Source organism: Microtus pennsylvanicus, chromosome 7 (assembly GCF_037038515.1).
Source record: "Microtus pennsylvanicus isolate mMicPen1 chromosome 7, mMicPen1.hap1, whole genome shotgun sequence".
In the NCBI taxonomy this organism is placed as follows: domain Eukaryota; kingdom Metazoa; phylum Chordata; class Mammalia; order Rodentia; family Cricetidae; genus Microtus; species Microtus pennsylvanicus.
The window spans coordinates 2,456,159-2,471,777 of NC_134585.1; the positions used below are offsets into that span (position 1 = coordinate 2,456,159).

Below are 15,619 nucleotides of genomic sequence, written 5' to 3' on the forward strand. Positions count from 1 at the left end.
CAGCACAGGCAGAAGCCACAGCAGTTGGAGGAAAAGAGCAAATGACAGCGTAAGAATCCATCCAACAATGGAAAGAGCCGTCCTGCCTCCACCAGAACCCAGTGATCCTGCAACAGAGAAGCCTGAACATCCAATGCCGCAGAAACACAGGAAAATGAACTTAAAGATTGCTCTATGAAGATGACAGAGGCTCTTAATGAGGAAACACAAAATTCTCTTAACGACGTCAAGGAAAAACAAATCAGAAAATCGAAGAAATCAATAAATCCCTTAAAGAATGCTAAGCAAGCCAAGAAAAACCATCACCTGATGAAGGAAACCATTCAACACCTGAAAACTGAAATAATCAAGAATCAAGACACAATCAAGAAAACACAAACTGAGGGAGTTCTGGAAATGGAAAATCTGGGGAAGTGAACAGGAGCTACAGATGCAAGCATCACTAAGAGAACACAAGAGATGGAAGAGAGAATCTCAGGCATTGAAGATACGATAGAGGAAACGCTCGCCAATCAAATAAAATGCAGTGTTTCTGTCTCATATCAGGATCCATCTGGTATGGGACAGAAAGAAGGAAGAATTTTGGAAAGATATTATTTTTCCCCATTAATACTTTTGTCTCTATAGTACCTTTCATTGAATGTATGTCTGTATAAATAATGTTTATGTTTTCCACAATGAACATTAAATTTTCTGCAGTAATCTATGAAGTTTCCAGGAAGAAGGTGGACCCCACATCAACGAATCCACCTGGCTGTTATGACGTCATGATGCTGACAGTGCTACTTTCAGATCGGTTTTGGATATCACATTAGGGATGTTTTAAAGGTCAAAAAATATATAATTTAGATAGATCATCTTCAATTGCCTCAGAGATCTGTAGAATATGGCATTTAAATGTTTTAATATCTTAGATTCTTCATTTTTATGGCAATGAGACGTGTTTGCTTCTGGCAGCACCAATCTAGTTCAGAGAAGATAATGGACAGCAAAGAAACTCCACATGGAGTTTACTTTCTTTGTGGGAAAAGTAAGACACTGGGCAAGAAAACGCCCATGTCTCAAGCTGACAGTATGCTGTCCTAATTAGACAAGCAGCACACGAAATATCCTGCTTCCAGAAAAGTCTGCTGAATTTGTTATCCCAGTAGGCTGAAGACCGAAGCCCCAATGTTGCAGAGGAACGTTGGGTGCCTGTTCAGGAAGTCACCCGTCTCTGTCATTACTCAAGTCACTTGCTTGCACTTCCTGCTTACGCAGTTAATACGATTTCCTTCTTGGGTCTCTGAGGGAGTTCAAGACTAGTTAGCTATAGTTATGGTTTACCAGATACAGAAAGCAAGTTATAATAGAAAGTAAATTAAGTATAAGACTTTGGACTCACCAAAATAGGATAGATATAAAATATATTCTCTGAGTTTGTCAAATGTAAATGGACTAGACATTGTTGGTGTATTTATTGCCTGTATATATTGTATATAGTCATTGTATTTATCGTATATAGTTTTCTTATATTAGTTATAGTTTTATTTTTTTTTTAGACAAAAAGGAGAAGTGTAGTGGCATTTCATTTGTGTTTTACTAACTAAAGACTGCCTGAAGATCTGAGAGTGAAACAGTCCCACTGGTCAGCATTACGGACCAGATCACGGTAACACACACCTTTAGCCGCAGTAGCCATAATGACGCACACCTTCTTCTCGAGTTCTGGTTGCCATAGATACTCGGTGATGCAGGCCTTTGATGGTGGTGGTGCATACCTTTAATCCCAGTCCTAGAGAGGATTATAAAATAGGAGGAAACAGCTCTCAGAGACAGTCTCTCTCTGAGATTCCAGGACAGAGGAGTGCCATTTCAGACTGAGGTCAAGGGAAGAGCCAGTGGCTGGCTGTTTTGGTTTTCAGATCTTCAGGTCCAACCCCAATTTCTGACCTTGAGTTTTTATTAAAATCGTGTTTCCACCGGCCTCTCAGCTCTGATTTGTTTCACCAATTCCAAGGGTGCGTTGATTTCTCCCGTCTTCAGCTGCATCCCTTGGCCTGGACAGGCAGGGATGAGCATGCAGTGCCCCAGGAGACCACAAGAGGGCGCAGGTACCTAGAGTTGGAGATCTAGGCAGCTGTGAACTCCACCTTCAGACAGAGACATGGTGCTGGGTTCAAACCATCATCTCCTGCAGGAACAGTAAATGCTCCTATCTGGAGATCATGTTTCCAGGCCCTTGAAGACATTTTTAAAGGCCATTTGACCCTCCTGCACTGGACACCAACAGCTGGCACATCTGCTGAGGTCATGTGACTTTGACAAACTGCAGATTCCCATGCAAATGAGCTGGGACAATCACATGGCTGCCACCTGGTTGACTTAATGAGATGGATTCCAGTTTCTGACAAATAAGAATGTCAAGGAAAGGCTATATTTTATGAATAATAAAATTAATTTTATGCCTATAAATTTTATAGACCTACACTGAGGGCAGGTGAGGTGGGGGCCCAAGGCCAAGGAGTAGATGTGTGAAGCAGAGACCCAGAGATGCGAATATTTGAGATGAAACGTGTGATGGCCAATCCCCCTGCCTCTGCCGTCAGTGCTGGCATTAAAGGCTTATGCCACCACCACCTGTCTTAAAAACATTTCTTAAGAATTAAGTACTATCTCAAAATTTATAAGATTATTATATATCTATATTTAAGCTTTCCATCATGATATTTATGGTCATATAGAATACTAACTAATTCTAGAAATAAGCTTCATCTAGCTTCCTGTACATGGTTTCGGGTTTGAGTCTGATGCAGGTAACTGGGAACTAAGTTTGTGTATCCCGAATGTATTTAACAGACTGTGGTCCTTTAACCCAGAGACCTGCTGCATACGTGTTGGAGCCTGAGCTGGCAGGAATGAGCAAGAGGTACCTGGGAGGGTGTGCAAGGTTACAGGAAATGGCGGATTAAGAGAAATGAAGACTGAAACATGGGATAGCCTGGGAGGACAGAAGGTAAATACCAAACAGCCCGAAGTTTACTTCTCAGCCAGCACACAGACGAATTACAGGCAAAAGGCCGTACAAAGGGCAGTAGAGTCTGCTAGGCACCTCCCTGCTCCGTCCTTGGGAGGGAGCTCAAGCAGGTGCATTATCTCTATACAAGAATTCAGCTAGTAGCAAGCAGCTACCAATCACTAAGGAGGAGTGCCTTCAGCCGGCATATAGCAGTCCAAATCTTAATAGTAATGTGTGCTTTCTTATGGGCAGAAATGCTCTTCCCATGGACTTAATTGGAACTTCTTCACAGCCCTCAAGGGTATTGGAAAAGACAGAACAGGCGAGCTTGAACTCAAATGACTTCTTTAAGTCAGAATGACTCCAGATGGAAACTGGAGTCACGTGGACCTCACACACATGACATTTCAAATGGTTAGGTTTTCTGCAGTGAACTGTGACCATTCCTAGCAGTGACCTTTGAGTTCTTCAAGAAGATGATGGGCCCTGCAATGATGAATCCGCCTGGATTGCTGTAACACCACTGAGCTTACAAACACCACCCAAAGTGCAGCTTTGAGTTACAAACTGCTCAGGACAACTTCAAAGTGGTTAGCTGAGATGGTCCTGCCTCCCAGACTTTTCCAGCCAGGACTTAAGATAAGTCCTGCACTTTCCCATCACACTGAGACTGGACAACAGGACTTGACCCTTATTTTAAGTTTCTCAGGGTCCCCTAAAGATGCCATTGCCCCCAGGCAACAGGAAGTAATTTTAAGAACATGATGCCCACATTCCCAAGAGATGGGGTGGATGATCTTTGGTCATTCAATGGGTATGGATGTTCGTTGTCGCTTAGGAAGTTAGCTGCAAGTTGTCATTAGTCATGGGCAGGGAGGAAACTAAGAAAGGGAGGAGATTATATTGATGGATCTTTCTTTGAAAGATAAAAGAGGGAGATATAGAAATGACAGGGTAAAAGGGTAGAATGCTGGATCTACTTTTTAACTGCAAAGGAACTATTGCCTTAAAATATTTTACATTGGCATGGATTTGTGTATACTAAATAAACTTGTTATTTTTGTTATAACATGCTGCATATATTTTTTTACTCCTGTTTAAGGTATTGCAACTATGCAGCTCATTTAAAAATGTGATGCAAAGTCCTAGTCCTTGAAAGCTATTAATATAAATATTTAGGATAATTAAGAAATGCAGGTTAGTAGTTAGTCACCCATAACAGTCAAACTTGTAGTCATGTTAGGTATGTTTTCAAGGTTGAACAGATAGTCTTAGATAGATAGATAGATAGATAGATAGATAGATAGATAGATAGATAGATGATAGAGAGATAGAGAGATAGATGATAGATAGATAGATGATATATAGATAGATAGATAGATAGATAGACAGACAGATAGATGATAGATAGATGGATAGATAGATGATAGATGATAGATAGATAGATAGATAGATAGATAGATAGATAGATAGATAGATAGATAGATGATAGATAGGTAGATAGATAGATAGTCTTCAAACACTTCGGAGTGGGATAGACTTTGGAATTTCAGATGTTTTAATAACATGAGGCTTTTCATAAGAGTGAGACACATCTGCTCCGGAAAGCACAAATTTCCTTCAGAGAAGCTGATGGGCTCTGGGGAACTTCATATGGACTTTGCTCTCTATGTGGAAAAGCTAACCATTGGGCAGGAAACTGCCCTCGCCTCAGCTGCTGACGGTAAGATGAGCAACTGGAGAAGCAGGACACAAAGAAAGGCGACTGCTGAACTTCCTAAAACAGGATATGACAGTCCTTCAGAATTTCCTCTCCACAGACAAGTCAGATATTCTAGGTTTGTAGGCCAAAGCTGAATGCCACAACATTGCAAAGAAACCTTGGGTGATTGTCTAGACAGCCAGTTGGCTCTATCATTACTGTAGTTTTGAAAGTAGTTTGAAGCCAGGCGGTGGTGATGCAGGCCTCTATTCCCAGCACTCAAGAGGTAGAGGCAGGTGGATTTCTGTGAGTTCAAGGCCAGGCTGGTCTAGAAAATGAGTTCCAGGACATTTCTCAGTGCTATTACACTGAGAAACCCTGTCTCGAACTCACCCCCACTCCCCGAAAAGAAAGTTGTTTGTGCTACACTTACTGAACATTTCCTAAACATTTAGGTAATATTTATTCTTCTCAGGTCTCTGATGTGGTTGAAAATTAGATAGTTTCACCATTTTATTTTTCTACAAAATTCAGAAAAGAAACTTACAAAGAGATGTAAGGTTTAGAGGGTTGAGAGACATAAAAGCTTAAGATGTTTGTCTTAAAAATGTCTGAGGTCTAAAACGGTAGTTTTAGGATAGTAATAGAAAGGGCTTTAGGTTTAAAGCATTGAATTCACTAAGGTATGACAGATAATAGAATAATTTCTACCAATTTGTCAAATACAAATGGATTGAACATTGTAGATTTTTTTTTTTTGAGAAAGTTTTTTTTTCTGTAACTTTGGAGCCTGCCCTGGAACTAACTATGTATACCAGGCTGCCCTGGAACTCGGTGTGCATCTCCAGCGCCCTCTACTGCTGGAACTAAAGGTGTGCATCTCCAGCGCCCTCTACTGCTGGAACTAACGGTGTGCATCTCCAGCGCCCTCTACTGCTGGAACTAAAGGTGTGCATCTCCAGCGCCCTCTACTGCTGGAACTAACGGTGTGCATCTCCAGCGCCCTCTACTGCTGGAACTAAAGGTGTGCATCTCCAGCACCCTCTACTGCTGGGACTAAAGGTGTGCATCTCCAGCACCCTCTACTGCTGGGACTAAAAGTGTGCATCTCCAGCGCCCTCTACTGCTGGGACTAAAGGTGTGCATCTCCAGCACCCTCTACTGCTGGGACTAAAGGTGTGCATCTCCAGCACCCTCTACTGCTGGGACTAAAAGTGTGCATCTCCAGCGCCCTCTACTGCTGGGACTAAAGGTGTGCATCTCCAGCGCCCTCTACTGCTGGGACTAAAGGTGTGCATCTCCAGCGCCCTCTACTGCTGGGACTAAAGGTGTGCATCTCCAGCGCCTTCTACTGCTGGAACTAAAGGTGTGCATCTCCAGCGCCCTCAACTGCTGGGACTAACGGTGTGCATCTCCAGCACCCTCTACTGCTGGGACTAAAGGTGTGCATCTCCAGCGCCCTCAACTGCTGGGACTAACGGTGTGCATCTCCAGCGCCCTCTACTGCTGGGACTAAAGGTGTGCATCTCCAGCGCCCTCTACTGCTGGAACTAACGGTGTGCATCTCCAGCGCCCTCTACTGCTGGGACTAAAGGTGTGCATCTCCAGTGCCCTCTACTGCTGGAACTAAAGGTGTGCATCTCCAGCGCCCTCTACTGCTGCATGTAAATGTAATTCCTACCTGATAATTGTTCTTATTGTACATAGTTTTACTATGTTAGAGTTAAAACTTTTCCTTTTTATGTAGACAAGGGGGAAATCTAGAGGGATAGTTGATTGTACTGTGAAACTCAAGACTGTCAATAAAGTTGTCCTTGAGTCAGGGGGCGGAGTCAAGAACTAGCTGTCTGGAATTAGCCATGACATTGTGGAGGACCCAGGATACAATATGATTGAGGCAGAGGAAAGAGAAGGGTGGGCCTGGAAAGATTCATGGGCCTCTTCAGTGTGGGAAGCATGAAGAGACAGGGTCAGCTGGTTGCTTCTCCACTCCTTTCTTTATCTATCAGGTTTTTACCACAATATCTGACCCCCGAGTTTTATTAATAATAGAAAAATTTACATAAACCATTCATATAGTGGTGCCCCCTGCATGAGGACTGGATTTTTCCCACTCCAGATAGAGACAGTGACGGCAGACCAAGGAAAACATCCATCCACCATCAGCTGAGTAAACCCTCAGCTCACTGGTCATAACAGGAATTATGGATGGTTATGAGCCATCATTGGGTGCTGGGATCTGAACCTGGGTCCTCTGTAAGAGCAGCAAGTGCTCTCAAGCCCTGAGTCATCTCTTCAGCCCATGAATCATGTTTTTGTGGATTGATTTTTATTGAGCTCTACATTTTTCTCTTCTCCCCTCTCTGCCTCTCCCCTCCCCTTCACCTCTTTCCTAAGGTCCCCATGCTTCCAATTTACTCAGGACATCTTGTCCTTTTCTACTTCCCATGTAGATTAGATCTATGTTTGTCTCTCTTAGTGTTCTCATTGTTGTCTAGGTTCTCTGGGATTGTGATTTGTGGGCTGATTACTTTGCTTTATGTTTACAAACCATTTATGAGTGAGTACATGTAATAATTGTCTTTCTGGGTCTGGGTTACCTCACTCAAAATAATGTTTTCTAGCTCCACCCATTTTCCTTCAAAATTCAAGATGCGTTATTTTTTCTGCTGTGTAGTACTCCATTGTGTAAATGTACCATGTTTTCCTTATTCATTCTTCGGTCAAGGGGAATTTAGGTTATTTCTTGGTTCTGGTTATGACAATCAATGCTTTTAAAAACATAGTTGAGCACATGTCTTTGTGATTGAGCATCCTTTGGATACATACCCAAAAGCGGTATTACTGGGTTTGGTGGAAGGTTGCTTCTTAATTTTCTGAGAAATCACCATAGTGCCATGTAAAAAGGCTGTACCAGCTTGAATTCCTGCTAGCAATGCAGGACTGTCCCCTATACCCAACATTCTCTCCAGCATAAGTTGTCATCAGTGTTTTTGATCTTGGCCATTTTTATAGGTGTAAGATGGAATCTCAGAGTTATTTTGATTTGCATTTTTCTAAGGATGCAACTATCCTTCAACTAAGTTGAAGATGTTGAGTATTTCCTTAAGTCTCTTTCAGACATTTTAGATTCCTCTGTTGAGAGTTCTCTGTTTAGGTCTGTACTCCATTTTTTTATTGGAATATTTATTCTTTGATGACCAATTTCTTGAGTTCTTTGTATCTTTTGGAAATCATACCTCTGTCTGATGTGGGGTTGGTGAAGATCTTTTCCCATTCTGTAGGCTGTCGTTTTGTCTTGTTGACCATGTCCTTTGCTTTACAAAAGCTTTTAAGTTTTAGGAGGTCTCATTTATTAATTGCTTCTCTCAGTGTCTTTGCTACTGGGGTTCTATTTAGGAAGTGGTCTCCTGTGCCAATGCGTTCAGATATACTTCCCACTTTCTCTTCTATAAGGTTCAGTGTGGCTGGCTTTATGATGAGGTTTTGATTCATTTGAATTTGAGTTTTGTGCATAGTGATAGACATGGATCTATTTTCATTCTTCTACAAGTTGATATTTAATTATGCCAGCACCATTTGTTAACTATGTTTTCTTTTTTCCAGTTGATTATTTTTTTGCTTCTTTGTCAAAAATCAGGTGTTTGAATGTTTGTGGATTAATGATGTGGGAGTGTCATCTATCTGTTGCTTTCATTGGTTAATTAATAAAGAAACTGCTTGGTCTTTGATAGGCCATCCCTTTGGTTGGTGGAATAGACAGAACAGAATGCTGTGAGAAAGAAGCAGATTCAGGCAGTCGCCACGACTCTCTTCTCCGAGACAGACACAGGTTAAGATCTTTTCTGGTAAGCCACCTCGTGGTGCTACACAGATTACTAAATATGGGTTAATCAAGATGTGCGAGTTAGCCAATAAAAGGTTAGAACTAATGGGCCAGGCAGTGTTGAAAAGAATACAGTTTCTGTGTAATTATTTTGGGTAAAGCTAGCCGTGCAGGAGCCGGGTGGCGGGAAGCGGCCCGCAGCTCCTACTACAGATTAATATCTGGGTCTTCTAATCGGAGCTTTCTGTCTCAGGCCTGCTCTAGCCTAGGTTGTCAGCTCAGACCTGTTTCTTAAAGGTCCCTGGTCTGGATCCATTCCTGCAGAAGTCCCTGGCTTCGGGGTTGGTCCTTTAAAGGACTATGGCTCTCATCTACTCCTTGGAGTTCCCAGGCTCAGGATTACTCCCCCTGAGGTCCCTGACTCATGCCCAGACCCACAGAGGTCCTGGCTCTGGCCTCGTTCCTCGGAAGTCCTCGAATGATACCCAGACTCATAGGGTCCCTTGCTCAGGTCTATTTCCTGAAGGACCCAATTTCACGTCTGGATCTGCAGAGGTCTCAGTCTCTAGCTTACTGCTCAGTGGTTGCTCCCCTGTACCTGCTCTTGTGGAGTTCACTGTCTCAGGTCTGCTCTGGCCCAGGTTGCTGACTCAGTCCTGCCTCCACAAATGTTCCTGGTCTGCATCTGCTCCTGCTCCCATGGAATTCACTGTCTGAGGCCTGCTCTGGCCCAGGTTGCTGGCTCAGTCCTGCTCTGACCCAGGTCGCTGGCTCAGTCCTGTCCTTATCTGCATCATGTTTTTTAATAAACACAAATCTAAATAGACTCAGCCTGTTCTGTAACACGTGGGCAGCATTCTGTAACATGAGGGCCTGCTTGTTGGGGTTTCTCTCCCAGCCGGTCCCCCAGCCGTTTAATCCCAGAGAAAACCACACAGAGAGTCTGCATTAATTATAAACCAATTGGCCCATTAGCTCAGGCTACTTATTAGCTCTTGTAGCTTATATTAATCCATTATTCTTATCTATGTTAGCCACAAGGCAGGTCACATCTTGCTTCTTTGGTAGTCTGGGCAGGAATGTCTGAGGGAGCTTCCTCCTTCCCAGAATACTCCTGTTCTCTTTGCTCCACCTCTACTTCTTTTTTTTAAAATTAAATTTATTTATTAAAGATTTCTGTCTCTTCCCCACCACCGCCTCCCATTTCCCTCCCCCTCCCCCAGTTAAGTCCCCCCCCAGCCCGAAAAGCAATCAGGGTTCCCTGTCCTGTGGGAAGTCCAAAGAACCCCCACCTCCATCCAGGTCTAGTAAGTTGAGCATCCAAACTGCCTAGGGTCCCACAAAGCCAGTGCGTGCAGTAGGATCAGAAACCCATTGCCATTGTTCTTGAGTTGTCAGTAGTCCTCATTGTCCGCTATGTTCAGAGAGTCCGGTTTTATCCCAGGCTTTTCCAGACCCAGGCCAGCTGGTCTTGGTGAGTTCCCAGTAGAACATCCCCATTGTCTCAGTGTGTGGGTGCACCCCTCGCGGTCCTGAGTTCCTTGCTCGTGCTCTCTCTCCTTCTGCTCCTGATTTGGACCTTGAGATTTCAGTCCTGTGCTCCAATGTGGGTCTCTGTCTCTGTCTCCTTTCATCGCTTGCTGAAGGTTAATATTCAGGAGGATGCCTATATGTTTTTCTTTGGGTTCTCCTTATTTAGCTTCTCTAGGATCACTAATTATAGGCTCAATGTCCTTGGTTTATGGCTAGTAACCAAATATGAGTGAGTACATCCCATGTTCCTCTTTTTGGGTCTGGCTTACCTCACTCAGGATAGTGTTTTCTATTTCCATCCATTTGCATGCAAAATTCAAGAAGTCCTTGTTTTTTATTGCTGAGTAGTACTCTAAGATGTATAAATTCCATACTTTCTTCATCCATTCTTCCATTGAAGGGCATCTAGGTTGTTTCCAGGTTCTGGCTATCACAAACAATGCTGCTATGAACATCGTAGAGCACATACTTTTGTTGTATGATAAGGCCTCTCTTGGGTATATTCCCAAGAGTGGTATTGCTGGGTCCAGGGGTAAGTTGATCCCGAATTTCCTGAGAAACCGCCATACTGCTTTCCAAAGTGGTTGCACAAGTTTTCATTCCCACCAGCAATGGATGAGTGTACCCCTTTCTCCACAACCTCTCCAACAAAGGCTATCATTGGTGTTTTTTATTTTAGCCATTCTGACAGGTATAAGATGGTATCTTAAAGTTGTCTTGATTTGCATTTCCCTGATCGCTAAGGAAGTTGAGCATGACCTTAAGTGTCTTTTGGCCATTTGAAGTTCTTCTGTTGAGAATTCTCTGTTCAGCTCAATGCCCCATTTTATAATTGGGTTGATTAGCCTTTTACGGTCTAGTTTCTTGAGTTCTTTATATATTTTGGAGATCAGACCTTTGTCAGTTGCGGGGTTCCACCTCTACTTCTTGTCTGGTTTTCCCATCTATACTTCTTGCCTGGCCAATCAGCATTTAATTAAAACATGATTGACAGAATACAATTATCCCACACCAGTCTCCACTTGAGGAAACCCCCAGGATTCCCAGAGGTAGAGAGGGAGAGGGGACTTGGGCAGAACATAGGACGGATCTGAGATGAGACCCTATGGATCCCTCCTCTCTGCCCATCCTACAACCCGGGTTAGATTCTGATAGATGGGAAAGAAGGAGAGAACCACCAGAGAGGGGCCTGAAGGGAGGCAGGAGCTCAGGAGACTGAAGCTCATGTTCTCATCCCACAGTCTCCTGAGTGCAGGGACCTAGTTGGGCCTTGAAGGGACAGGGATGGAAAACACCCCTGAATGCTGTCACTCAGGGACCCCACAGGATAATGAGGCAGGCACCACTCACAGGAGCAAGAACAGGCCTAGTCCTGCATACTAGCTAAAGAGACAAGAAATCAACACTGAAGACAGGGGAAAGAGTCATAGCCAGGACAGCAGCCCTGATGGCTCATAATCCTGGGGACAGAACAAGACTCTGGCCATCCCAGTGTCCCTGTGATCACAGATGTCAGCATTTGGTTCTAAGTGACCAAGAGAACAGAGCTAGGAGGGGACAGAGATGAGGAGTGACCTTGTCCATGCCAACAATGCACAGCCCTGTTCTCACTCAGCTCCCACAACCTCATCCTGTCCCACCAGATGCACACAGCACAGTGAACACAGATTCTGGGAGGTTCTCCATGCTGCCATTTATTTCCTCCACAAACTCTAGCTTAATCCTTTAATTAGCTGCCAATCAACCTGTGAGATCAAAGATATAATCAATCAAGTTTACATTCAGATTCTCATTTTCAGTGGGGAAGTCAGGGGCTGCAGCTCAGGGCAGCATGGAGGAGACAGGATGGAGATGTCCTCTCCTGTCTGCAGGAACAGGAAGGTTGGCTGTGGAAGGGAACAGGCAGTGCAGGGACAGGGTCCTGGTGTGCAGGGGAGGGCAGGCCCCCAGTTCTTCACACTGAGCCCATACGATCACAGGGAACATCAGACACTATTGCTGAGAGTGAACTGGGGGCTCTGGATGTCACAGGAGAGACCTGAACACATCGTCTGTCACTCCATCCACACCAGGCAGCTGTCTTCACGCTACAGAACAAGAGTCATGAACAATCACTGTGAAGACAACATCCCAACAACCCACCACTCACTTAAACATGATTCTGGGAGTTCTGAAATCCAATCATGTTCAATTTGTTCCTCCCCAAATCAGTCCCAAGAGTTTCACCTTTACAGTCTTGGAGAGACACATCAGAGCTCTGATCACTGTCCGAGTCTAGGGTAAAAATATATGTATTCATGGGAAGGTAAAAATTTGGTTCCTAGAAGATTTGCTGAAGGAGCTATTATGTGTTACCAGAGCTCCCCAAATACGCCAGCTTCATTCCACAGCCCTCAGGGACAATCCTGCCCACCACTCTTACCTGAAGCTGGAGCATAGTTGCCTCCTTTTCCACCTGTGAGAAGAAAAGCTGTGAGAGACCAGAGAAGTCCCTGACCCTTCAGAAGTTTCCAGAACTGACAGCAGACCCAGGGTAGAGACAGCAGCAATGAGGGTGTGGATGTGTTTCCCATTAATGAGGCAGAGACTCTTCTAAAAGGAGCTGAGAGGGAACTCTGACCCTGCCCTTTCCTACCTGTGTTTCTCCTCCTCTTCCTCACAACAGCCACCACTGCTCCAATGATCACAGCTCCAAGGAGAACCAGACCAGCAATGACTGCCATGATGGGGACTGTGGACTGAGGAGGCTCTGGGAAGGGAATGACAGGAAGGGAAGGTGAGGGTAATGACCCCAGCTCTCAGCCCTGACACTGCTCAGGGTCTGTAGAAGGCTCCAGCTTTCCCTGACCCCAGCTCTGCACCCACTCCCTTCTTACCCCATCTCAGGGTGAGGGGCTCAGGCAGCCCCTCATGGTACACATGGCATGTGTATTTGTGCTCCTCCCCAGAAGGCACCACCAGAGATGCCCACTTCTGGAAGGTTCCATCTCCAGAAGGTCTGGTCTCCACCAGCTCCATGTCCTGAGTCTGTTCCTCCTCCTCCCTCTGCCAGGTCAGGGTGATGTCAGCAGGGTAGAAGCCCAGGGCCCAGCACCTCAGGGTGACGTCACCATTAGATCCAGGATGATGGGTCACGTGTGCCTTTGGGGGATCTGTGTGGAAGATGTAAGAAATCCCACAATTAACAAGATAAACATAAATCGGTAAAAACAAAGTTAAATCAATGATAACACTGAACTATGTGACTGAACACTTCTGTCATCACACAGTGACCTGCAGGTAGAGCTGGTCCCCTCATCACAGAACTGCACATTTTTCTCAGGGGCTTAGAAACTAAGAGGGAATCTATATAAGCCAGCAGGTCAGCATGATCTTATGTGACTTTCAATAGCATAAGTGAGGTAGAAAAAGGATGAAGGAATGGAAAATAATTATTTTGTGATTAAGCTCCTACAGAAATAAAAAATTAAGATGATTGGGCTACATGAACGGTGCCACCAACTCCTGCTGCCACCATTGGGGAACAAGCACTGTGGCCTTCTTGTTGACCAGTTTAACTGTGAATCCAAGTGAACAGCCATCACCAAATTGTGTGGAACAATCGTTGTGGACCTGTGACACTCAGCCAGAGAAAATGACTTCCTAACCCCTGCCTCTGGGGGATAAGATACCAGGTATTGTCACCCAGAATCCCTGAAGTGTGCTGTGGAGCCCAGTGCAGCACTCACTGGGACACAGTGGTGCTCACAGGGTGTGTGGATCTTCCCTGTCACTCCAGTCCTGGAGTTGCAGAAGACCCTGTCTCTGAGGAAGTTCAATTCCTAATTCACTAGGGCTACACTGTAACTTGTTGGGTCAGAGGGAGAGCAGGGGCTCTGGACCGTTATTTCTGGCAGAATATAGTCTAAATTCACAGTAATTTTTCTCCTCTAAAGGGAACCCTATCTTAACTTGTCTCATTATCCAGAGTGTCAGTCCCGAATGGCATCTGTGGAGACTAACACATGATAATAAAAGGGGACAGAGAAACAAGACCTCCCCAGTGAGGAAGAGAAACTCGCTAAAATCAAAATGACAACTTAAATAAAAGCAAGAAAGAAAAGAAAAAACCCGTAAAATTTAGTATTTGTCTAAGGCACCCCATAAGTTCCCACTTGCCCATTCTAGGAAAAGGTAGAATTGGGGTGTTGGAGGCATGTAAACCTCACACAGGCTTCTATGAGGATTTATTATTTGAAAAGTTCTAGACACCGGAGGAACAAGCCTAGGTATGGCGCCCAGTCTGCCATCAGGTAAAGATACTGCCTTGTGCTGGTGTGTAAGGCTGACACACTCAGATGACAGGACTCGGTGTCCACAGACACTGGGTGTGGGCAGAGAACCCGGCCTGGGAGAGGCCATGGCTGACAGGGGCTGCAGACTGAAGGAGCCACTGTTGGTGATGTCGGGATCCTCTCTCCTCCCTCCTGAGACAGATGTGGAACTGTCCAGGGAGAAGGCTGAGCCCTGGGAGGTCAGTGTAGTCCCTGCCATGCTGGATCAGGAGACCCAGGGACCCTGTCTGCCCTCAGAGACAGGGGCATGACCCCAGTGAGGGTTTCCTCTTCCTCAGGACTGAGCCCAGCCCGAGGGCAGAGGGAGGAGTTGCCTGCGGCCCGCACCTGTGCGCAGCAGCGCGTCCTTCCCGTTCTTCAGGTGTCTGAGCAGAGACTCCACGCACTCGCCCTCCAGGTAGACCCTGTGTATCTCTGCAACACCAGCCTGCTCCCACTTGCGCTGGGTGATCTGCGCCGCCGTGTCCGCTGCTGTCCACGTTTTAAGATCGTCGTTCAGGGCGATGTAATCGCGGCCGTCGAAGGCGGCCTGATGATAACCTCGGAGGAGGCGCCCGTCCGACCCCAACTCACAGCCATACATCCGCTGGATGGTGTGAGAGCCTGCGGGGACCCCGCGGTCAGCCCCGTTCACTCCCCCCCCCCCCCCGCCCCCTTCACCCGCGCCCTCCTCTAAACTGAAAGCGAAACCGTGTCTTGTCCCTGCTCTCCTGCCAAATCTCGGACCTGGTACCTTAGGCTACTCTGGTGGTGGGTAGGGACCTGGAGGGGTTGTGACCTCCGACCGCGGTCACTCACCGCGCACGCTCTGGTTGTAGTAGCCAAGCAGGATTCTCAGGCTCACTCGGTAAATCTGCTCGCTGTTCTTGGCGTTCTGTGTCTGCCTCTCCCAATACTCCGGCCCCTCCTGCTCCACCCACGGCGCCCGTGGCTCCTCTCGTGGAGTCTCCGCGTCGCTGTCGTAGCGCACGAACTGCGTGTCGTCCACGTAGCCGACAGAGATGAACCGGGGCTCCCCGAGGCCGGGCCGGGACACGATGGTGGAGAAATATCGCATGGAGTGCGAGCCTGGGGGCGGCGCGCGGTGAGACCCCGACCCTGTTCCCGGGACCCCGGGCAGCATCGCGGGCCGGGAGTGGAGCAGGGCGCGGGGCTCGGGACGCGGGTGGAGAATGAGGCAGGAGGGTCCGGCTGGGCCACGTGGGGACGCAGCATTCCCGGTGCCG

General features: G+C 46.1%; 2 protein-coding genes across 6 annotated transcripts in view; both read right to left on the reverse strand.

Moving 5' to 3' along the window:
• LOC142854240 (H-2 class I histocompatibility antigen, L-D alpha chain-like) overlaps nt 1-15,619 on the reverse strand; it is a 54,039-nt gene that overhangs the window by 38,248 nt on the left and 172 nt on the right. Inside the window, exons 2-8 of one of the 4 annotated variants that reach the window (XM_075979538.1) lie at nt 15,192-15,461; nt 14,721-14,996; nt 12,936-13,211; nt 12,695-12,808; nt 12,482-12,514; nt 12,286-12,333; nt 11,728-12,146 (exon numbers count right to left, since the gene is read on the reverse strand). In XM_075979538.1, the coding sequence (XP_075835653.1) occupies nt 12,142-12,146; nt 12,286-12,333; nt 12,482-12,514; nt 12,695-12,808; nt 12,936-13,211; nt 14,721-14,996; nt 15,192-15,461 (1,022 nt within the window). In that variant the 3' untranslated portion in view covers nt 11,728-12,141. Of the gene's footprint in view, nt 1-11,727; nt 12,147-12,285; nt 12,334-12,481; nt 12,515-12,694; nt 12,809-12,935; nt 13,212-14,720; nt 14,997-15,191; nt 15,462-15,619 lie in introns of those variants that run through there. The other 3 variants (XM_075979537.1, XM_075979540.1, XM_075979541.1) reach the window with 3 other exon arrangements.
• Nucleotides 11,728-15,619, reverse strand: part of LOC142854236 (H-2 class I histocompatibility antigen, D-D alpha chain-like) — a 99,724-nt gene continuing 95,832 nt past the window's right edge. The window contains exon 9 of one of the 2 annotated variants that reach the window (XR_012911305.1): nt 11,728-11,771. Coding sequence is in view for 1 of the 2 variants with exons in the window: in XM_075979519.1 (XP_075835634.1) it covers nt 12,142-12,146 (5 nt within the window). In the remaining variant the exon portion in view is untranslated. Of the gene's footprint in view, nt 11,772-12,047; nt 12,147-15,619 lie in introns of those variants that run through there. The other variant, XM_075979519.1, reaches the window with a different exon arrangement.